The sequence below is a fragment of the Panulirus ornatus genome, chromosome 21, assembly GCF_036320965.1.
Source record: "Panulirus ornatus isolate Po-2019 chromosome 21, ASM3632096v1, whole genome shotgun sequence".
NCBI classification, from domain to species: domain Eukaryota; kingdom Metazoa; phylum Arthropoda; class Malacostraca; order Decapoda; family Palinuridae; genus Panulirus; species Panulirus ornatus.
The window spans coordinates 7053409-7079309 of NC_092244.1; the positions used below are offsets into that span (position 1 = coordinate 7053409).

General features: G+C 37.2%; 1 protein-coding gene across 9 annotated transcripts; it reads right to left on the minus strand.

Annotated features, from left to right (window-relative positions):
* Positions 1-84: 84 nt before the first annotated feature.
* On the minus strand, positions 85-25901 carry LOC139756323 (protein YIPF1-like). 9 transcript variants are annotated; one of them, XM_071675639.1, is made up of 9 exons: positions 25224-25423; positions 23953-24054; positions 20940-20979; positions 18073-18182; positions 12179-12371; positions 9073-9189; positions 6560-6714; positions 6174-6356; positions 85-5202 (listed from the first exon to the last, which is right to left on the minus strand). In XM_071675639.1, the coding sequence occupies exons 2-9, from the start codon at positions 23998-24000 to the stop codon at positions 4864-4866; spliced, it is 1185 nt and encodes a 394-aa protein (XP_071531740.1). In that variant the 5' UTR covers positions 24001-24054; positions 25224-25423; the 3' UTR covers positions 85-4863. The 9 variants fall into 9 exon arrangements, with proteins under 9 accessions (XP_071531740.1, XP_071531742.1, XP_071531743.1 ...); XM_071675641.1 differs by lacking the exons at positions 23953-24054; positions 25224-25423 and adding an exon at positions 22674-22763; XM_071675642.1 differs by lacking the exons at positions 23953-24054; positions 25224-25423 and adding an exon at positions 22372-22484.

Here is a 25901-nt window from a genome sequence, read left to right on the forward strand (position 1 = left end):
TTTGAGTAAGTCTGCAACCAACTCCAACATACATAATGAGCCACTTACTGGATAAAAATTGGAGCTTAAGTACAAAAGAAATGAAACATTTGACTTTTTATTAAAACAAGTATTATATGGACATTATGAGGGTCATAAGAACTTAACAATCAATATGACAGAATCTGAAGTGCGAGTAAACTGATAGTAGATGATATCAAATTTGATCCAAAATATTTATGAAAAGTACAACCATGACCCCTTGAGCACAAATTAAGGTTACCGATAAAATTATTATAACAACAAGCCGTGCATTTCACATTATATTCTAACCAGTCTTGGACGTAAAACACTGATAACATCTAATGCCAGTGACATCATTCAGCCAGTCTTACCCAAATGTTACCTCTCGACTAAAACCTCTAAAGTCCTTGGCAATATTGGTATAAGTATTTTTACAAATCATTTGTGGTTTTAAATGACATAAGATATCCCAATAATCTATTGTCATTCTACAGTACTTTCAATGGAAAATCTACTATTTACTATTTCCAATAATTTTAGATTATAAAAAATGGCATGATTACCAATTGTTACAAACATTATCAGACTCTGAGGTGAAATAACTTTACTAAAAGTTATCATATACAGTATGACTATGTATCTCAATTTTCAAAATATCCATATAGTACATACCAGAATAAATCTTAATCTCTCTCATTCTCAAACACACAAATATATTTATATACATATATATGGAATGCAGAATACGTACAACTCTGGGGCTACAATGCCAAGTTCATATTTTTTATGAAATGACCTACATAACTTGCATTTTAACATATCCCCTTTTATTAGCATAAAAGTATATTATGCTCCACTATCTACATATAGCAAAGAAAAAACTAGTCCCCAAAAATGTTTAATACACATCACAGCCAACTCCTACTGAAAGGAGTGTAAATTACTGTCCCCAAACCACAAACACACCCTAATGTTAATTTATGCATAAGCAAAAATCAGCTGAAAAACAGTTTGTCCATATTAGGAATATAACTTACTGTATACAGTTTCACCAGCAAATGAATGACATCCTTGATAGTTCTTTTAGTACTTTTAACACAACTTGAAAGAACAAGATTACTGTTTGCATAATGCTCATACTGACATGACTTTAAGCCCTTTAGCACTTGACATGAAGAGCTGATCTGAAGTGAAAATATACATGATCACAAAGCTTTTCTCCTCACTAATGAGGTAAAGGTATGTGTCATGATTAGTACAGTAAGGCAGGTTAAGCTGCATTTGGCTTCAATAACCTATTACCTCCCAATATATGCTTTGTCCACATTTGTAACAACTGCCATCTATTATAGTTGCCACTTCCCTGATGCAAGACAGAGTACTATAAAAAGTTAACCACCCCATATATTACATCACTACTTAACACTGTTTCACTCAAATATCTGTACATGTGACAAATAACCTTTTTAGTATTATACAGTGTGTTGCTTGTCTTACATTTATTGTAATCTGAGATTATATGACATCATGTGCCAATTCTTAGAAGCACAGTTATCATTAAGCTTTGTGATTCTTGCATTAGCATTTCCAGCAACTATAACATATGAAGGATAAAAACACATCCTTACAAAAAGTAAATTTTCCTTGAAACAATAATTCAATGTACAACTTCACTATAAGATGTAACACCAGATTTCAAAACACTGGAATGAAGAGTAATTATTCCTAACAAAATAAGTAAGCAGAAATGTTATGAGAGCTATATCCACTATCAAGCGCATATCATTTTGGATTTCTGGAACCATATCCTGGGATACAACCCATAAGACTTATCAAAAGAAACTTGGAATTACATGAATGAACTAACTTCCTTACGTCAGGCAACATTAGCTACGTCTGGAAGAAAAAAAATTCTGCAGTAGAAGTCGATTAACAAAATTTCAGAACTTAGGAAAGATACATGTTTTTGTAGAACTACGTTCAACTATTTCTGAAAGACACTTAAGTTATGTCATCACAACTGACTGCTCCCAATATTATGTATGTCTTACAAGGAATCAGGATAATGATACATGACAACTCTGCAATAGCTCTTCACCCAGTAGTTCAAAAGCATTATGTTATAGAAACTACTTTACAGAAGCTAAAACTGAGAGTAAAACTAAATACTATCGATCTACTAACTCCATTTCCACTTACATGAGGTGGATCCTGCGCATAGATCCAAGCACTTTCTGTGGAAACTAATCATGCAGAGCTGGGATCCTAATTACAATCCTGCAGGATGGTAATGGTAAGGGAAGTTATCTCACCCTAAGTCAGGCTTACTACCCTACCATACTTAAATCTACATATGTTGTAATCAGCATATCACAATTAAGTGATCATGACAGGAATGCACTACAATACAAGCTGATACATGCACACAATATTTGTGTATGTACACATCATTCTTAGGCCTCATAATGGCTGGATTATCATTCCAAGGAAGGCACTACTTAATGCAGGACCAATGAGCAATCATACTTTTTTGTTATACTACTCAGTGTGTCATCTATCCAGTAACTGTCCAAACCAATCCACTGAAAGACCTGAAAGGTTCCCTTGAAAAACAAAGATTGACAGGCAATTTAGTGAGGAATGAATTTTCCCACCCTCAGGTTTCATAATGGTAGATCCAAACTGAGAGAGCTAATGAAAACTGAAGCACTAGATTCAGTCATGTACTTGTGTTAAGTGTACAACAGTCACTCATAACAGACTCAGATGTCTGCTCTATAAGGCTACTTAACAAGTAATATGCTCAATAAATCTGACGTAACTCAAGGATATCAACCCCTACACTCAAGAAATATTGCTTATTATTGCATAATATCAACAAATTCTTGTCAGAATTCAGGACAGAATACTGTGCTTAAAGTACATCAAATGATATATTTTGAGCCAAATGAGAGCCATTACATAAAATTAAAGGTTTAACTAAATGAGTCACTTATGACATTTGTAAATTCACTCGATAAGAAATAAATAAAATGTGAATTCTAAAAGGTTCATCCACGCACCTTAACAAGAGGAGACTGCTTCATCTAATGGGTTAGAATCTTGTGAATCAATACCAACATCCACATCAACTTGCCTTTCCTAAGCCAGATATTTGAGGTGGGTTGACTGGTCTCTTTCAAAATAGTGTTTGGGTCTGAAAATCAACTGCAGTCATGGCAGTTAGTTCTAAGATGCAATTTCATCCCAAGGACATAGAAAAACATCTAACTTGTTTCTGATATTCGACAACTGCTGTTCCAAAAAGGGAAGCTCCCAAAGGGAACAAGAATTCTGTGATAAAGTGAAATAAAAGATAAGCTAATTACAGCTTTCTAGAATTAATTGTGCCTTTTTCATCTTAAAATACAAACATTTGTGAGTGTTCTAAATTCTTTGTTTCCTCTCAGGTATCTATCTTTCTGAAGTATTATATATATAAAGAGCAAATTATGTCTCCTTTCTTTTATTTCTCACTTATTCGCTCTTTCCTACATTAGTGTGGCAGTACCCAGAACAAATGAGCAAAAATGATTTTGCCTGGGGTTATTCAATAGGTAAAGTTTGAAAGAATCACATTCACAGGCTCTCATCTAATGGCTACAAACAGCCATTTTCAGTTGTTCCCTTGAAAGTAATTTCTGGACCCAAAGTGTTAAAACAGTCGTTTCAGGTTCCACCAAATTATGCTGCAGTATATCTAGAGGAAGTGGAAGGTGCTAAGAGGATAGAAAGAAAGACAATTTGAGTTATCAGGCCTGAACATGCAGGAGTGCAAGAGGTATACAAGGGATAGAACAAGCTGAAGCAATGTGGTATACATAGGGTGTCATGCTTTTAATGGGCAGAGCCATGGAAAGTGAAAGGGTCATGGGAAATCATGAAAAGGTCTGTGGGGTTTGCTGTGGACTGGGGCCTCTGGTTTTAGTATGTTATATATGAGTTAGAGTTGACGTGAACAAATGAGGCTGTTCTTTCCATTTTCCTGGTGCTACCTCACTATACAAGGAATGGAAAATTTTCATGAAAAAAGTTTAACTCAACATGGACCCTGAAAATCAAAATACTTCCGAAGCACATCACTGGACAAAAATTAACAGCTTTTGAATCACAAGGCTTGTTCATATAGGTGTTGATCAGAGGAACATATAACTGAAGAGCAGAATGGGCTGCTATAACCACCTTCACTGTTGCTTGTAACCTTCAGGAATGTGGCAGAGTGAACATTTTAATGGGCAGTTTACACTGCAAGTAGCTTTACACAGTGCTTATGTAATCACCACTGCAAACAGATTTACCTGCACTTGCATATGCTTTTCTTTTAGTCCACTGCAGAAAGAATACTGTGCATGAGCACAAAGTCATGTTAGGAGTAGCAAAGCAAGTTTCTGAAACAAAACTAATAAAATTATGAGTTCAAGATGACTTCCCATGATCGGCAATAGGTACAACTTCTTCAGTACGGCATTCAATCTCAATGACAGAAAACAGTAACAATATATATGTAATGCCATAATTACTAAAGTTCACACCAATCCAATTCTTGCTGTCAAACACATAGCTGAAACTAAACCGTATAAGAAAAAAGGGACCCCACAATTCACCACATTACCAATATATATATATATATATTGTTCTTCATTTTAAGTGAGTAAAGTTAAGGTTTTAAAAGATGCTTAATAAAGAGGTACATAGTCGAAAGATATCTTGAGTAATGATTGCTGGAATAAAATTTTCAAGAAGGAATGATGAAAATTTCTTGAACATCATAATTCCACACATAAGCATTAATAGATATATATCACAGCAAGACTGAAGACATCAGACATTTGTGCCCATTCCCAAATTGCTGGCATTGGTCTTCTGCTGATGAGCATTAATACTTCTTTCAGTTTTTCCTTTTCCATCTAAAGGATGTTTCTTCACAGCAGCCTTCCCTTCATTTACATCCTCTCCTTGACTCTTAGTGCTATCACCTGGGTCCTCATCTTCCTTCTCAGCTTTAGTTTTTTCAGTTACTTGAACTGCATCTGCTTTGTCTGCAACTCCTTCTTGTTTGATGGGTAGTGACTGTGGTGAGATTACGGGGCCAGTATCATTGTCAGGCTGAGCTGGAACCAACTTTGATGGATATTTGTCGGGAGCACTAAAGAAATATAACTGAAAAGTAAAACAGGACATGACCAATGAGATACAGTAATACTGTGTTTAACATTACAGCAATTACTTCTAATCAAGTTGGATTCATTTACATTTATATCAAAATTGATGTAGATTTTCATTTAGGTGGCTGTGAATTTCATGAACTAACGTGTGATAACTATGGAAAGGAGGTCAGATAGGAGGTCATAAATGCTCTTCCAGGTTGTGGTAGATGTTAGAGAAGATGAACATTTAGGTCAGGGGACATGGACGTCATTAAGTCTGGAAGGCAGTCAGGCAGGTACGCAAATTGTGGGTGATAATGAATATAAATTCAACTGTTTAGTCTATAATAAGGATACCATGTGTTCTGCATGTGGAAGGAAAGTCAGAAGGGGGCCAAGTGAGGATGTTCCCCCTAAAGCTCAGTTCTCGGTTTTTAACGCTACTTCGCTAACACAGAAATTATGAATATGTATGAAAAAATTAGTTAAGTACTGTTGGGAAGCGAGATGTAATGGAAAGGAAAAAGTACAGGAACTCGCTAGGGGTATGAGTATATTAATCATAATCTGATTTGGATGGATGTAAGTTTGGTGGGGTGTCATTTGGTAGAAAATGTACTGTTTTAGCATGTGTTCAGGAAAGGAATGATTCTGTTTATAATGGTAAGGACGACATCAGCTTTGTGGTCGGCCTTGTCTTGTCCTCAATCAGCATCTGAATAACCAACTGTTTACACAATGATTAAATTGGCATTAGTTTTACCAATTCATATCAAGCTGTTAGTCAGTCCCTTAGCCAGTGTTATTCTGATGTCCTAACTTCAAAAAGTTTTTCACTGCAAATTCTCTCATAACAGATTACTTCATCAAAATGCTTACTTCTGTTTTTTTACTCACTTCCATATTAATTACATATCTGTCACATTTCATTTCTCAAGAAAATAATACTGGTTACTAGAACTGTGATCTTTTTTCTAGACTTACCATAAAACCAAGTGCAAGTGTAGCATGAAGCATTAGGATGAAGGCAGCAATACCAATGGCTATTTGTCTGGAATCATGGGAGAGAGATGGCCAAATTGTTCGCACTAACACACTACCACTCAATACTGGTGCAACAATGGCAAGACACCATTTGAACCAAGGTTGTGGTACCATCCATAATATCTGAAATTTTCAAAAGGAACTGACCTTACCTTGAATACTTAACATTCCAGCTTAACATTCTCCAATTAGTTATGCAAATTTAGCAAAATACTATATACTGTTTTTCAGTATTATTCTTTTTAAAAAGACAAATTCCACAGAAAAAAAGTGTACTAAAGTAGTAACTAAAATTCTAAGACAATAACAAAATTTCAGTTACTTACAGAAACTGGTACAAAAATAGCAAGTGAGTAACCATAGATGCAGAGGAGTTCAAGAAGTGAGATTTTTGCCCGTGATCCTCGCCACACTAGCACACCCCAAACAGCAAGTGGGACCAACCAAGCATATGCAAATATTGCAGAGGCAGCTAAGGTAACTGTAATTATTTAAAAATATGGGATTAATACACTGGAAGAGTCTATCACTGCTACAGATCATAAGTTTGAACATTATTATCAATCAATAATTTCAAGTAAAAGAAAAAAAGTCAAGGAGGTCAATGCTTGTAAACAACAGGTACTGTTCATAAATCATACTTGTTACTCTGAAAGGAAGTAACTTCTGAAATCAAAAATTAAATCCAAAATTAAATGGAATGATGAACTACAATTTACAAAGTAAGCAATCGAAATCACAACTGGGAACAATTCCTAAAAATGCATAGCATCTGTAGTTCAAGGAATTATCCCAACAGTATTCTACATTAGGATGCGCTGCTTCCTTGACTAAAGGTTTACGCTTGAACAAATGTTTCAGAAAAAGTAGGATGGGTCTCAAAGATCCACATGAAGCACCAGGACAGGTGGAGCATGCTGCCCTAGTCTATCCCAAGAGAGACATCTTGGTCTCAGTGCTACTTTTGATTTCAGTTCCTTTCCTTTAACTCCCCCACCCAATATTTTCTTCTCTAGATATATTCTAGTCAACTGTCCTTGTTTTCATATTTTGCCATTTTGAATTCTGCCTATGAGAGAGTTAAAACACCTGAGCCAAATTATTTTTCTCAAAGTAACATGGTCATGACTAGGAGAATGGTTTATATGAGAGAGGCATATCTGTGCATGAAAAAAAATCCAAGTGAATATTTCATGGCAATAAAAGAGAGGAAAGTGATTGGTTCTCAGTGAATGTAGGTTTGCGGCAGGGGTGTGTGATGTCTCCATGGTTGTTTAATTTGTTTATGGATGGGGTTGTTAGGGAGGTGAATGCAAGAGTTTTGGAAAGAGGGGCAAGTATGAAGTCTGTTGGGGATGAGAGAACTTGGGAAGTGAGTCAGTTGTTGTTCGCTGATGATACAGCGCTGGTGGCTGATTCATGTGAGAAACTGCAGAAGCTGGTGACTGAGTTTGGTAAAGTGTGTGAAAGAAGAAAGTTAAGAGTAAATGTGAATAAGAGCAAGGTTATTAGGTACAGTAGGGTTGAGGGTCAATTCAATTGGGAGGTGAGTTTGAATGGAGAAAAACTGGAGGAAGTGAAGTGTTTTAGATATCTGGGAGTGGATCTGGCAGCGGATGGAACCATGGAAGCGGAAGTGGATCATAGGGTGGGGGAGGGGGCGAAAATTCTGGGAGCCTTGAAGAATGTGTGGAAGTCGAGAACATTATCTCGGAAAGCAAAAATGGGTATGTTTGAAGGAATAGTGGTTCCAACAATGTCGTATGGTTGCGAGGCGTGGACTATGGATAGAGTTGTGCGCAGGAGGATGGATGTGCTGGAAATGAGATGTCTGAGGACAATGTGTGGTGTGAGGTGGTTTGATCGAGTAAGTAACGTAAGGGTAAGAGAGATGTGTGGAAATAAAAAGAGCGTGGTTGAGAGAGCAGAAGAGGGTGTTTTGAAATGGTTTGGTCACATGGAGAGAATGAGTGAGGAAAGATTGACCAAGAGGATATATGTGTCGGAGGTGGAGGAAACGAGGAGAAGAGGGAGACCAAATTGGAGGTGGAAAGATGGAGTGAAAAAGATTTTGTGTGATCGGGGCCTGAACATGCAGGAGGGTGAAAGGAGGGCAAAGAATAGAGTGAATTGGAGCGATGTGGTATACCGGGGTTGACGTGCTGTCAGTGGATTGAATCAAGGCATGTGTATGGGGGTGGGTTGGGCCATTTCTTTCGTCTGTTTCCTTGCGCTACCTCGCAAACGCGGGAGACAGCAAAAAAAAAAAAAAAAAAAAAAAAAAAAAAAAAAAAAAAAAGTAGTGGGTTTTGGAAAATCTAAAAAGACTGAATTATTTCCTATGTTATTCTCACCATTTCTCATGTAATCACAAAGTCTGATCCATGATGGTAAAATTCAGACATGGTTAACCCTAATATGAAAAGAAATTATAAGGAAAATACAGCTGCAAAAGATAAGCTATAACAATTGTATTCTGAGTGCTACACTGTTTTGTGGTAATGTTTTCAAATCATAATAATACATAACATATTGCCTTAATAACATCACTATGAGTATGCTTCCTACAGCTAGCCTGCAAATCTTTTCATGTTACCAAATCTTATCTTTTTTCAGCCAAAGCAAATAACAACTTTCTCTCATGTTACCACCAAATGAAAATAAAGAATTCAACTCATAATAACATTTGATGCCAGATTTCTAACAAAGCTGAATATGTTAATATGGTTAGTAACCAAAATTTTTGGAAAAGATTCTGTATGCATCTTTCTAAACAGTATGCAAGTACAAACAGTCTCAGTAAAAGATAAAAACACAAGTTAAAGATGAATAACTATACCTTTACGAAACTCATATCTCCACACATATGTCTTTTCAGGTCTTGTGGCCAAATAATTTGCAAGATTACCAGTAATGGCTGTTGTGAAGGCTAGGGTAATGCATATCCAGAATGGGCCTGAAATGAAAATATTAATGACAGTCTTGCATTCCCCGGAAAATATGCCACTCCTATTATGTAAAAAAATCCAACTCCCATTTCTCTGTACCTCACTCACTGAAGATCTCACTCAACTGAAATTACTTGCATGTAAACTACCAAACTGCCTAAAGTCAAGTTTCCCTTAGATCAATCACGGCTGAATAAAATATTCATCCATCTATTTATTCAAGGTTAAATTACAGAGATTACATATGAAATGCTGTGTTCACCTCTTTGGCCAACCCTACATCAACTTCATGCTGACCCCTCATAAACAGAAGAGCCAGATGATGATGAATGATATGGTGAGTCAAGCAGGGAGACAATAAACACTGATGGCCATATGGTTCATACCAGATTACTGTAACCCAGAATAAATCCAAAAGCCAAGGACTTCATATTCAGCCTTAACTAGTATTTGGATTTACATTTGTATGCTTATGAACGATACTTTCAAATATGACATGGAACATCTGGAACTTTGCCCAGTAAACAGAATAAGCAGCGCTGCCAGCATCACTTTAGTGTTCAAAGTTACTGCACAGTGACAAGATACTTCCATTGTAAGCCACAGTCAAAAGGTAAAAAACAAGCAACAAGCAACATAGTATTTTCTAATCTTGTGCCAAATTCAATCTCTATGGAGTAAATTTGATGTTGCACATGTATATAGTGGCTGACTGGTATGGTGGAAGTGTGCCCAATGTTGCAAATTGTGTCGTTACAAAACTGATGGCTTCATTAAATGTAGAATTACATAACGAGTGTATGTCTTGGACCAGTCTATCGTTTTGCAATAGTTTTTTTTTTTTCTTTTTCTTTTTTTGCTTTGTCGCTGTCTCCCGCGTTTGCGAGGTAGCGCAAGGAAACAGACGAAAGAAATGGCCCAACCCACCCCCATACACATGTATATACATACGTGCACACACGCAACTATACATACCTACACAGCTTTCCATGGTTTACCCCAGACGCTTCACATGCCCCGATTCAATCCACTGACAGCACGTCAACCCCGGTATACCACATCGCTCCAATTCACTCTATTCCTTGCCCTCCTTTCACCCTCCTGCATGTTCAGGCCCCGATCACACAAAATCTTTTTCACTCCATCTTTCCACCTCCAATTTGGTCTCCCTCTTCTCCTCGTTCCCTCCACCTCCGACACATATATCCTCTTGGTCAATCTTTCCTCACTCATTCTCTCCATGTGCCCAAACCATTTCAAAACACCCTCTTCTGCTCTCTCAACCACGCTCTTTTTATTTCCACACATCTCTCTTACCCTTACGTTACTTACTCGATCAAACCACCTCACACCACACATTGTCCTCAAACATCTCATTTCCAGCACATCCATCCTCCTGCGCACAACTCTATCCATAGCCCACGCCTCGCAACCATACAACATTGTTGGAACCACTATTTCTTCAAACATACCCATTTTTGCTTTCCGAGATAATGTTCTCGACTTCCACACATTCTTCAAGGCTCCCAGGATTTTCGCCCCCTCCCCCACCCTATGATCCACTTCCGCTTCCATGGTTCCATCCACTGCCAGATCCACTCCCAGCTATCTAAAACACTTCACTTCCTCCAGTTTTTCTCCATTCAAACTCACCTCCCAATTGACTTGACCCTCAACCCTACTGTACCTAATAACCTTGCTCTTATTCACATTTACTCTTAACTTTCTTCTTTCACACACTTTACCAAACTCAGTCACCAGCTTCTGCAGTTTCTCACATGAATCAGCCACCAGCGCTGTATCATCAGCGAACAACAACTGACTCACTTCCCAAGCTCTCTCATCCCCAACAGACTTCATACTTGCCCCTCTTTCCAAAACTCTTGCATTCACCTCCCTAACAACCCCATCCATAAACAAATTATGCTGGTCAAATATACCAGATGGCTAGACACAACTGTCTCTCCTAATAAACCGAAATTTGATAGTAGTGTGATAAGTAATCAGCTTATTTATATTAAGTCATTTTCACTGCTGGACAGTGTTCACTGTTAATGGATTATATGATTACTTGTTCCAGATTTGCTCACCACAATAAGGTGTACAGAGAGTTCATATTGCTTGCTGACTACAAATCCATAAGAGGAAAGTTTGCAGTGATGCATAAGCATTGCAAAAAGCCTGTAGGAATGGCTGAAGCCCAACTTCAAATCAATGGGGGCACTTGGAGGTAGGTTGGGTGAGTCAGGATAATTTTCCCCAACACTTCCTCCCTGACAATTGTACCTTCATCCACCTTCCTCCTGGGCTCATGTATTCTCTATAAATGAAACACCAATAATAGTTCACCACTCTAACTTAACTAAATTAAATTGCTTTAATTTCATTATCAATTAAGTTTAAAAGGAAGAAAATTTGTAAATAGGTAAAAAGCCAGTTTGATGGCATGCACTAGGTATCTTGACAGCATGAGACCCTATGCAGTTCTTTACTGCTAGCAACTAGGACCTGGTGGGATGATGACGTGATCGCTGTGGCAATCTCTGACTGGCCGAGAGTGGGCCCAAAACCAGCAAGCTGTCATAGTCATGAATGAATGTTTAGAAAAGGATAAGAACAGTCAGTGTTTCTTTACAGGAAATACTGAGAGTTAGAGGGTAATAACCTTGGTTTTTCTAGAGATATCCTATAGAATGTCTTTCTCACTCATGAAAAGGCTGCAGAGGATAGTACCTTTCAAGACCACATAATTTGGAACTCCCAAATTTAAGATATGAATAGTCAAGAGACCATCCTAAAATAAGCTGTTTTTCAGCACTCCCTTCTTAAAGGTAAATTTCAAATAGCATTAAAATATTGACTGATTTTGACACATTAATGAAATCTTTTAAATCATGAAAAATAAATCAAAACTTCAAGCATCAGTAATAAAAAGTGAATAATCAAAAGTCATATGTTAACAGCAGACACCACTGAAAGTAATCCATTTGAACTCACCATAAAGATCAGGATTTGGTCGAATGTATGACTGCAAGTAACTTACTCCAGGTTTGGGTACCACAGACCAAAGAATTCGATCTCCAACTTGTTTACTTTCAACATCAAAAAACTGCTGGTAAAACTCAAATGTCCAAAATGATGCACCTGACTTCAGTCCTGTTGGTTCTCCATTCTCAGTTTCATCCATAAGCTGTAAGGTAAACATACCCGACTCTTAGAGATCATCAAAAGTTATAAACAAACTGTGTGGATTAGTGATCTGCACAGGGAAATCTTAAGAACTAAAGGAATGTATATGCAAGAAACTATCAACTAATGAAGCAAAACAATGCACACCTGGAAATCTGTTCAGTGGCGTATACACAGATCACTTGTCAACTACCCAATCAACCACCCTTCTGCTTCAGTGAATGAACAAAGATTGTGGACTAATCTAAAAAATAATAATGGGAGATACTTTTGCTGTGAAGGCCAAGATGGACATGTCTGATGATATATCAATCCCAATGATATTGTATGGATGCAAGGCATGATTCCTAGTTAAAATGTATGGGAGAGGGAGGATGTGTAGGAAACAAAATGTTTGAGGACAATGTTTGAATAAAAAATGACAGGTAAGGGAGAGGTGTGGTAGTAAGAATATGCATATGAGAACTGAAGGAGTGCTGAAATGGCTTGGACAAATGGATAGGATGATGAAAGGGATATATGTATGTTAAAAGTGGAGGGAACAAGAAAAAAGGGAACACAGAGAAGGAGATGGAAGTATGGAGAGAAAGATATGTGGTGGTAACTGAAAAACCTTGACTATCCCAGGAACCTCACCTGCCTCAGGGTTATTTCCATTACCTTGTGTTCACTGCTTGTGGAGCAACAATGAAGCACTGCATATCTAAATTTATTACTTTCCCCATGATATTCTTTGAAATTATTTTCCCATCACACTTAATAAGTCATGCTTCTTTTTAAGTATCCATAAACTACAACCCAAAGAAGTTTCAAGGAAAGTAAATGTAAACCTTGGTAATCAGGTGTTTTAACTATTTTTGTACCATTTTTTTGCAACCCTCGATAATCAGGCATGTTTTGACTTTTTGTGACCATTTTTTCCATCATAATCGTGGATGAGGAAAATATAGCATGTATAAACTCATTCTGTGAAAGGGATCAAGGAAAACTAATATAGGCTTTTAAGAGATTATCTATTCATCGACAAGGTAATAATGGACGTAAACATAGGGGTCTTGATAAAGTGTGCAAATTTTTAGTAAGCCAGGACTGCGGAGACACAAGAAATGCAATTTGCTGGTGAGGTTTATAAAAAAATGCCTTTATTGATTAATTTTGAATTAATTTCTCAACAGAGTGACTCAGTCAATCCACAAAATATCACACTAATTATCTATGGTTTTGATAACTTATTTTCACAACATTAAGCCAGCAAAAAGCCTTTGGATGTGTACATATGGAATATGAGAAAACCTTTTCTCTATGTGCACAAAAATTATTCAGGAAGAAAGCTCTTGCATGGGGAACTGAACTAATTTTACCTTCACAACGAGTACATTCATTCAGAAGTTGACTGTCCAAAACTGCATCTTCTTCCCTACCAGGTCAATGTAAATTTCTAAAAATACAGTGCTCCCACAACTGCAACATGAACATAGAACTTCCCCCTTTCTGTAACCAACAACTCGAAAATTTCTATGAACCGTAGACATTCATATAACTAATAAATATCCTTCATTTTTCCATTGTTAACTCTTCCTATATATGAAAAATAAAAACACGCTTTTGTCTCCTTATGATTCACAAAAATAATTCAACTTATCATATGCCAGTCATCACAGCAGTCATCTCTTTACCATTTATCTACACTACCATGGTGCATAATCACATCCTCTTTCTTCCAATTCACATCTCAGATAAATTTTGTGCACCCTTTTATATACACTGCATGTATGTCTTTAACTGTTCACCTTCATATATGCTGCATATACATCTCAATGTCGTTTCATCCCATTAACCTTACCTTTATCTAACTGTACAACAAAAGAACCATCATTTACCTTTGTCTGCCTAAGCCCTTAAAATGTATTTGAGTACTTCAAAATGCCTTATCATGTTGGAGTAACAGTAAACACTTCATATCTGTGGTTAATACCAGACAAAATGTGGAGCTTTGTTACAGATCCTAGAGCACCCAAGTGTTGATTTGGGCAACAATAAAAAACACGGCGGACACGTGAATGTAATAAAGCCATTGCACACATCATGCATGGTTCATGCGTCATGAAGACATCATATCCAGTACATATATATGATCCATTACAACTAATCTGAGAATTCAAAGTTTTCATACTGGTAGTTTTTGTATCTTTATGAACACAAGAACTTTCATTGTTCATATCAGTAACTGCACTTAATTCCTCCATTATCAAAGCTGTATCTGATGCATTCTTTCTACCATCTCCATAAAAAGGATTTCCACTAGGAAAAAATTCATTCTGAGTCCAAGCCCCACCACCTTGCCTTCTAGCCACATTATCAATGGCTATCATGACAGCATGTTGCAAAGGATGTTCATGCCTATGGTCTTGTGCAACACTAACAATTTGTCCACTTTGGCTGTCTATGATCACAACACCAACCGATGGATTTCCTTCCATGTTTGCCCTACTGCCCATTTCTATTGCTTTATTCATATGTTCTACAATAATCTTTATTTCATTTTCAGAGAAAAAATTGGCAGAAGAGAGCTGAGTAAGATAAGTGTCTTCATGATAGGAACAAGGCCAATATGTTGCTACCTTATCATACATCTCACGAATTCTTGGGGCATACCTAGCCACTCTGGAAATAAATGCTTTCCCTGTAAATACCGAAGTCTCAATTTTCTTTTCCTTGAGTTTTAAAAAGATTTTTTCTGTGTCCATCATACTTAAGGGCATGATATTATCACCACAGAGTTCTTGAACAGGATGAACACCAAAATCCTCTATAAAGTTCAGGTACACAAACAAATAATCTTCATGTGTTGTTTTTACTTGATCTTCTGTCTGTTTCTCGAACACTTTACAAGTTCTTACCAATCTTCGTACTCTCTTTAGGTGACTAAGAGCAGGTACTGGTAGTTTCTGAGATAGTTCTTTTACAGCAAGTGAAGTGCACTGCTTCTCTTTCACCTGCAGAACTACAACTTCAGCAAGATCTACTTTCCCATGTACACCTTCTGGCAGAACTGCAGCTACATGCACCTCTGAGGGACACAATGGTAATAGAGGAGTTGAGCCATCTTCTCTTTTACATCTCTTAATCTTGGGACCAATCTGGAAATAACAAACTCCCTCACTTTTCTTTTTTGCTTTTTTCAAAACATGCAACATCTATTTATCAAGACTTATCTCTCTATCGAACCATCAATTATCAAGTACTTGTAATGTCTAGCTTCTTTAATAGATACATCTCTACTTTTTCCTAAATTCATCATGAATGCATACTGACTATCATGCTAATCTGACTCTGGTATGGTAATATTCCTTGTATTTCAATGAATTGTTAATACCCAAAATATCCAGTACACCCCATTCATACTAAAACTCTTAGTAATCTAAAGAAGAGCCATTTAAAATTCACTTAAGAACCTTAATAACTAATGATTAATTCTTAAGAAAAAGTATGTACTGAAAAAATCTATCTTTATCATGTAATCCTTATTCCATCTTCACAGGAAGATGTGGTTCATTTAAAATCTCCAAAATTTTCAGTTGCTGATTATTCCCATTCCTTCCTGAATTAGATCCAACAGTAATCCTCTAAACACATGGTAAAATAAAAATTTCTTCCCTGTTAATTTGGATCATATATATGACACAATGATTAGTTGCTTGCAATAATAAGTACAGTTTTACAAGAACAAGGGATGTGTTTTCTTGTTATGGAAATGCCCATTTTCACATTTTAATGACATGTCCTGGAGCAATCGTACAACCATTACATTTGACTCTTAATGACCATTAAAAGGGAAAATTATATCTAAACTTACACGCAAGAATAGGGAATTAAATCAAGTACAGGGATAGCAAAAATAATCTAAAAATGTAAAAAGTACCATGCTTGAGAAAAGACAGTTTATCTATTTTTTCAAATGTATTTGTTAGCTAAATTCTCCCACACTATAATTCTTTGATATCCAAGGTTGTCTGTATTTCATCAATGATATAGTCTGGGGAAAAAAGGGGGTTTTCATGCTACAAAGTTAATCAACACTACATGTGGTTTGGGCATGTGGAAAGGATGAAAGACATGTAGTTTATAAGGACAGTATATGATAATATAATAAAAGCGGTTGACGAGAGAGGATAATCACCTGTGACATGGGAAAAAAGAGTGGAGGAGTACTGAAGGTAAAGAAATGGGGAAGAGTGTATAGAATGGTGCATGTCAGGGAGGAATTAAGGACAGGGATAAGTGGAGATTCTTCTGCCATGGCCACCCCCTTGATGGGAGCTTCAAAGGAGAATAGGTATCAGAGATACAAATAGGTATTTTTTTCTTCTTAGACCTATTATCTGCTAAAAGGCAAACCATTCACAGTACAAAATTTTCCCTTTTCTGCCAGTGTCTGTCTACACTACTTCTAGGAGTTCCTCAGCAACCATATTGTTCTTAATCTTTTTCCATCTTCAGTACGGAGGTTAAAGGTAAACCTTCCTAGGTCTTCCTGGAAGGATTCCTTATTTCAAAATTAACCTGTAAATTCCTTTGGTTTCACCTCCGGTGCTTTTAGCTAGGTGGAATAAATAAGTCTATAAGCCCAAGTTTTTAAACATTATTACCTAGCACTTCTATCAAACAACTGCATACTTTTAAGAGCTCAGTTGTTTTGAGAAGGTCTTTAACGTATGAGCTAATTCCCCATAACCTTCCTCCTGTGACACCTCAGTGTCCATGTCATCACATTTCCAAGTTTTCATTATGACACCACACACTTCATTTGCTTTTTCTGAATATGATTTATAACCATGAACCTTACTTATGAAAGGTGTTACATAAGTCACCAAGGAGATAGTATGAGAATTTTTTTCTAAGGTTTCCTGTTATTTTATCTTGTTCTATTTGGTGGTGAAATATAAATCAATCATTATCTAGATCTCTTGGTACAAAGCGGTAAGTTTATCCATCTATCCTCTTTTATGTTCGAGTCAAAAAAGTTCCAATGTCAACTATGTCTTCACAGAAATTATAGTATTCTCCATCATGAAGTTTGAATCACATTGTTCTTACAAAATGGGGAACTCAACATTTCAAGGCATTTTTATTCTATGATAATGATTTGCACATATCTGTGTCACAAAGCCAATACTTGTCCCAAAAATGACATCTACCCTTACAAAATAAAATGTAGAACATCCTTAAGTGATAAAATATTAATTTATCTCCCATGCACTCTTTCAGACATAACAAACTAGCAAATTCCTAATACACAGAATTAACGTACTTTATATTCTTTCTTCCTTTCCTTACCTGCTTTCCCTTCTGTAGAGTATTTTCATCCCCTGCATCTGTGTCTATGCTGCCTTTCTGATCTCCATCTTGATAAATGAGTACAACTTGGATATATAATGTATGCTCCTAGCCATACCAGAGCAAGCATAGATGCATAGTTTGATTTCATTTACTCAAAGTTACCTATTACTGTTCATCAACTTTTAAAGCATACAGTATGAAAAAATTCTTGATCCCTCCAATTCAGAGTTACATATATCTAAAGCCCTTTTAAGTCATACAAAGATGCTATTTGCATGAAGAAATAATAGAGCTCAGTCATATTAACAGGAACTTCTTCGTTTATATTGTATTACTACCATTATTCTCAGCAGAGGGCTCACCTTATCATGCTCTTGTTCATCCTCTGCTGAATCAGGGAACTCTGAGAAGTGTATGGTTTGCTCATGTTGGCCACTGCTTACACTTATTGGCTGGGTCGGAGCACCAAAATCTGAGGATTCCTTTATGTCAGTAGCTAATCAATATAATAATTTCCTAAAATTATACAATGAATATTTCTTGAACAATACAAAGAAAAGAATCATGTTATTTCCATCACAAGAAAATTAAATTATTACTGCCATGTCTGATGTGATATCTTATTTTCTTACATCACTGCTGTACCTTAATTGAAACAAAGACAGGACAATGAATATATATCTAGAGAGAGTATCAGTTATCTTTATGGAGGATAAGAAAATGTTTTGGAAGGATGTGAATAGCATGAGAAGAACAAAAAGCAAATGGGAGCATCAGTGGAGGGAGCAAATGGTGAAGTGGTATTAGAGGTTCTGGGTGCACTGAGTTGTGTGGAAAGAGTGACCAGTGTCTGAGAGAACAATGATGGGTTTGTTTCATGGTACAGTATTCCTGACAGCATTGTACAAATGCAAGGCATGGGCTCAAGATGAAAAATGCACAGAATGGGATGAAAGTTCTGGAAATGAAATGTATGACAGCATATGATGTGAGGAGGATTAACTGAATACAAAATCATAGGGGAGGAGAGAGGTGTGGTAGTATGGAGAGTATGCATGAGAGCTGAAATGGTATGGAGATATGGAAAGGATGAGTGGAGAGAGAATGACTAAGAGATTATACATGTCAGAAATAAAGGGAACAAAAAAAAAAGGGGAAAAACAAGTAGGTGGAAATCCATTCCATTTCTGTGAGGCTCCTGCAGCTACATCCATCATCCAGGACAAAAGGTGATAAATTGTAGTGAAGTGTGAGGTAAGGGTAAGTTTTTATATTTCTACTTTGGGGTTAATGGTTAGTTACGGAGTTGCTAGGCTGAAAGGGGTATAGTGATTTTGCAAAAAATTGAGCACTAAGCATACTGAAATAGTAATGTATTGGGAGGATCTTTGTTTCACTGGGTAGGTGTTGAGTGCTTGTGGATGCTTGGCAGCCACTAATAATTCCCCAAGTGCTAGATAAAACAAGATACATTCATGGGGTTGAAATAAGCATAAAGATTAACATGCAAAAATATTTATGAAACTTAAAGAACAATAATTCATGAAAGTGCTAAGAAATGTATGGAGAAAAAAGGAATCATATAAAGGACAGCTCAAAGGAGCACAGTATCCTGAGCTAACGAAAGTACTCATAGTTTGGTTGCTAAATGGCAGGTAGCGCATGCTGTCATTGATGCAAATAAGCCCAATTAATATATTGTTCAAAACTACACAACACGTTTAAGCATGAACAATACATTTAATGTGACACAAAAATTCATACATCCTCTACTATTTACATGAGCTAGGGAAAACCATATTCCAAAGTCTCCAATATCTGAAAAAAATTTCCCACAAGAAATCTACAACACAGTAAGGCAAATACATGTGTGATCATCATTATTTCAAAAATTTTGTTTTACTTTTGTATATCAACTGATATATGAACTTCTTAATTGCAGTTGAAGCAGAAATGTAAGTGACATGAAATATACTGAAGGGAGAGGGGGGGGGACTCCTTCCTGTCCATAGAATGTCATAACAAACAAAGCCCTAATTAAAAAATCTAGATAATACAGATATAACAGTACATGTAGGTTTGCGGCAGGGGTGTGTGATGTCTCCATGGTTGTTTAATTTGTTTATGGATGGGGCTGTTAGGGAGGTGAATGCAAGAGTTTTGGAAAGAGGGGCAAGTATGAAGTCTGTTGTGGATGAGAGAGCTTGGGAAGTGAGTCAGTTGTTGTTCGCTGATGATACAGCGCTGGTGGCTGATTCATGTGAGAAACTGCAGAAGCTGGTGACTGAGTTTGGTAAAGTGTGTGAAAGGAGAAAATTAAGAGTAAATGTGAATAAGAGCAAGGTTATTAGGTACAGTAGGGTTGGGGGTCAAGTCAATTGGGAGGTAAGTTTGAATGGAGAAAAACTGGAGGAAGTAAAGTGTTTTAGATATCTGGGAGTGGATCTGGCAGCGGATGGAACCATGGAAGCGGAAGTGGATCATAGGGTGGGGGAGGGGGCGAAAATTCTGGGAGCCTTGAAGAATGTGTGGAAGTCGAGAACATTATCTCGGAAAGCAAAAATGGGTATGTTTGAAGGAATAGTGGTTCCAACAATGTTGTATGGTTGCGAGGCGTGGGCTATGGATAGAGTTGTGCACAGGAGGATGGATGTGCTGAAAATGAGATGTTTGAGGACAATGTGTGGTGTGATGTGGTTTGATCGAGTAAGTAACGTAAGGGTGAGAGAGATGTGTGGAAATAAAAAGAGCGTGGTTGAGAGAGCAGAAGAGGGTGTTTTGAAATGGTTTGGGCACATGGAGAGAATGAGTGAGGAAAGATTGACCAAGAGGATATATGTGTCGGAGGTGGAGGGAACGAGAAGAAGTAGGAGACCAAACTGGATGTGGAAAGATGGAGTGAAAAAGATTTTGTGTGATCGGGGCCTGAACATGCAGGAGGGTGAAAGGAGGGCAAGGAATAGAGTGAATTGGATCGATGTGGTATACCGGGGTTGACGTGCTTTCAGTGGGTTGAATCAGGGCATGTGAAGCATCTGGGGTAAACCATGGAAAGCTGTGTAGGTATGTATATTTGCGTGTGTGGACGTGTGTATATACATGTGTATGGGGGTGGGTTGGGCCATTTCTTTCATCTGTTTCCTTGCGCTACCTCGCAAACGCGGGAGACAGCGGGAAAAAAAAAAAACAGTACATGAAACGGTGATAGAAATGTGTCCTTTTTTCATACCTTGAAACTGTAGGTCCATTCCAAGGTCTTGTGATTCATTCTGAAAAAGAAGATTAACATGATTATCATATGCAAAACTATGAAAACCCGGCTTTTGTGATTAGTTTTAAAACCTACAAAACCAATGCTATGACTACTACTAATAAAATGACAATAACAATGTACTGCAGTTATCATATACATATGAAAATTCAGACATTACTGAATAGCTATCTTCAGACAGCTACTTAAATGTCCAATCATGCTACAAATTTCATTTTACTTTAAATAATCTTGTGCATTTTCTGTGCTTACATTGATCTACGATTACCATTAAAGTTCAACACTTTAATGACTTGCAGTTCCAGATTCTTCCATAATTTGTAATGTATACAAGTTATCACATTTCCCTGCTTAGTTTCAGTGTTCGAAATAGTCTTGTACATATCTCCTTCAAAAAACTGGAAGAAGATTCCAAGCCAAACAATCCTAACATGCAAGAACCATCCCCTTTTGTGTTCTTTATATGTGAAGTCTCAGTATGAGAAGACACTGCAATATGATCCATCAAAATAAACTAATCACTGGAAAAAAATGTCCACTACTTAGGGGACACCATCAGCAGGATAACAGCTTGAAAAGCATCAGCAAGCTGAATTCTTTTTAAGTGGCTATAGTTATTATTAAAATTGAATACACAACCTCTGTTTTAAAAGGAGTTGCTTATCAATATAACTGACAACCTTTCTAACAGATTCTGACACCTATACCTATTGGAATTTGGTCTTCGGTATAAACATAATCGATGTTATGGGGTGTTTTGTATTTTTTCACCCTTCAAGTTGTAAATGCTTTGCATCATGATTTACAAACCAAATAAAGGTCTACAGAATCAGAAAAAGAGACAAGTGGAGATCTGTTTTGGGCCATCTGTAGGTCATCCAAAATTCACTTTGAGAAGGCGTAGGTATCCCTCCAGTAATAGCTGTTAGGTTTTCATGAAAGTGGTTCAAATCCATTCCTTACCACGATCCCTCTAATTCAAAGGCCTAACCACTTCGTGTTAACTCAATCCACACTCTGTAACAATTCTAATGTAAGAAATCCATTGGTATCACTTTCATCATAATATATAAAATAACATGTGCGCCCACTTTCTGGTAAATTACCCATACCCTGTCTAGTTAAAACTGCAACTATTACACGGTCCACAATGCGGGGTTAGGGTTTGTCTGGCAAATAACAATACATGTCCAGTGTATAGGTTTAAATATTTCATCGAAATAACATTAAATAAACAAATCCTTATAGTTCAAAATGATAAATGGCATAAAGAATAAGAGAAAAAATATAATTTAACTAGATACAAAACAAAATGGTAACCACGTATAACTATTAACGAAATGAGCTCAATTATTTGTACCAATATGTAAGAATTTAAAAAGTTACATACATAGACACTCTTAGAAAGAACGTCAACATACTGCAATCACAATTAAAGCAGTCATTCATAAGAAAACGTGCGAGTGAAATGCCACGTCCACAACAGAGTTGTCTGGTTTACTAATACCAGACAACACTTGGCCCATAACAGCCCCAACGACGAGGATAATCTAGTAAACTACGAAGTCATCGTTAAGTGTAATTACTACAAACTATTTCGGTAATTTTGACACATAGTTCAAACTATGCTATTTGATCTACAGGGATGTATACCCAAATAAAATTCATCAATATCGTGTGAAACCCAGTTACCTGTAAGTCGAGCACAGCAAAGTCTTTCGACGACGCCATGGTGGCAAACAGATGACGTTCATATCAACAAACGGAGACATATCCGCAATCGTTTTACAGGATCACAAAAGAAATACATGGTGATAGTCAATATTCTTATATACAGCTTATACATTTCCTGACACAGGATTGCTTGCTCGTCATCTAAAAAAAAAAGTTTTAATCACTTGAAGTTTAGTTGTGCCTGCATGTTACGTTCCTGGACAAATAACATTATCTGACAAACAATCCCATTCTCAATGCGTAACCACTGATATGTGTTATGCAATCCAAACTAATCTCAATAGATCGATTTAGTAATGCCTAAGGAAGAGCATTCTTAGTATATCTAAGCCATACGATTAAATATTGCTGAGCAAGATACTTGGCTGTCAGTGAACTAAATCAAATGTCACATCACACCATTACACCTAACCACAGGAAGAACAGTGTGGGGATAATCACAACCTAATAGGATCAAAGCAAGTTATCGCAACATCTCTGGTGTCATCTGTGTGATGCACATAAGGAATCTATCACTGCTCTTTTCATGGGTCGGGTGAATCTAAAACAAGAGCGATCAAACCTTAGATGAAGAGACTTAGAAGGATTATATCCCATACATGTAATAAGGACCTCTATTATACGTTATCTAGATAAGCGTAAAACGAGGTGAAGCTGTTTATATACAAAAAGTTGAAAAAGAAAATCGTTAGTTCTCTAAAATGGTCTGGCGCCATCATTAGTGTCTAAGACGTGTGGAAAGAGGGAATGGTATAGAAAAGGAGTCTTATAGAGCGATCAAGAAATCCTAAACAACTAGGAATACGAATACGTTGTCATGTCAGGACAAAAAGGGAGTAAGCCTCATTTTGAAGAACTGGGCCACAGTGGTGTAGGTGAAATTCCCATGATAGAGACTTTAAGCAAGTGCGTGGCTAGCATAGCCTTGTATTAGTGAGTTGGTCGAGAGATACGACAGAGTTCAGAGAAAAAAATAGTATAATAGGTGAGACATGTGAAATATTATGAATTGATTCACACGTTTTACTCCAAAAGACAATCAAACTTTGGAGTTCAGGTCTACAAAGCATGCAACATGCATGCATGTATCTATGTCTATAAAAATGGTGAAAAAAATATCATACATGCAAAAGAGGTCCAGTAAAAAACATCCCTGGACATTTGGTTGTCTAAAAGAAGGAAAGGATTAAGGAAACGTTGTAACTGTGTGTGTTATATAGAAAGAGGCGGGTCTTACGGCAGAGAAATGGGTGGAGCCAATACTGCAGGTATGTTCTCCTCTCATTGTGAGCAGAGTCAACAGGATGCCGAGATTCTTAGCACCTCACGACGCCAAGTACTGAAAGCAATATCATCTGAACACTTTATATTGATAAATCACAAGTAACGTGAAAAAGAGAGAAAACATGAGACAGTGATGGAGTGTATAGTGCAAATGGACAGGGATCAAGGCCTCCATGCACTGCACAGTGCACGCAATGTTAGGAAGATAAGAATTATATGATAGTGTAATCCAGTACCCTTGTGTATTTGTGGGTACAGCATAGCACAGTACATGAGGGCGATGGCGCTGTCACTAGTGGCTTAACTTCCAAGTGTTCTCTGGGCAGTACTTCAACAGCGAGTCTGGTAAATTAGAATTCAGTACCGTGAAGTCTCTGTGCTCTTAGCTCGTGAAGTTCCTAGGTAAAAACATTCACAACTCAGTATCAATAAGTTATTATAGAAAGTTATACAGTGATCAGTGAACGATGGGACATGGAGGCCATCAGAGGTTGGATGTCATATCAAGTATCACTAGAGAAGATCTCTACCGCTTACATCAGACTTTGGTTACGACAACGAATACGAGAAGTAAAATAATTAATTTTGCTGGCAAGAAACAAATAAAAAAGATCTTTAACTGAGCCATCTTAAGGATTCAAAAATATGTTCTCGTTGGCGATTTACACATTCTCAACTTAGGTATAGTTCTACAAATCCAAACTCACTTCGAAGTTATGCAGTGTTATTATGTTGAGAAAATAATATCCTCTGTAGGAACAGCCTAAGATCTTCTGGTGTGAAAAATTTCCATATATTGAAGACTTTTATGTTTAGATTGTTTAAAGAAAAGAAAAAGTTTTCAGACAAGAATGGTGGATAAATTGACATTTTAAGATTATAGACAATCCTGACTCAAAGATTTACGTGATTGTTTATGCATATAGTATGTTACGTTCCTTTGAACTAACGTGACTTAACATTCACGTGCAACAGTTGACAAATAAAAACTAAAAGCGCTTCCGTTGTTTATCTTAAGCTATATGAAAAACAAAAACAAAGCATTTTTTTCCCATGGAGTTTGTCTTTATTTATACATACGTGGTATAAATATGAACCTCCCACCTCTACAAGGGGCACCAAGAATTATCGTACATTACACGAGTGACGGCATAATGTCCCATCAACATTTTTCTTGTAGCAAGACAAAACAAATAAGCCGGGAATATGCTTCAGCAGACCAACCGGGAGGCTTTTCCCTTGAGAAGACGGCCGAGGGTAGGAAGGCTTCTTCCTTGAGCAGACGGCCAAGGGTCGAAAGTCTCTTCCCCAGAGAAGATGACCTAGGGTTAGGCTCTTTCTGTGAAAAGACGCCGAAGGTCGAGAACCTCTCCCTTAAGCGTTCGGCCAAGGGTCGGGAGGCTCTTCTCCTGAGCAGACAGTCGAGAGGCTCTTACCTTGAGCAGACGACCCGGATAACGGGAGGCTCTTCCCCTGAGCAGACGGCCGAGGGAAAGGCTTTTCGTTAGAGCAGATGACCAAGGGCGAGAGTCTCATACCTTCAGTAGACGGCAGGGAGGCTGAATTCTCTTCTCATGAAAAGACAGTCAGAAGTCGGGAGGGTTTCTCCTTGACAAAACGGTCGAGGGACGAGAGGCTCTTCCCTTCACAAAACGATGCATTCATTAGTTGAGGAAGTGTTGCTGTTCACCTAAATTCCATCAGTAATTTTTTTCAGAGCTTTGGAACTCCTTTTTATTTAATGATTCGGGTGTCATCAAGTCATATATTTCTTAGCCTGGCCAATAGGTTATGTCTGTTGCCGAGACCTAACTGCTTAACTGCTTTACTCCCATGAGATATAGTAAGTTACGTGACCCATAGGTGATATTGTCTTTACAACCCTGATAAATAACTTATAAT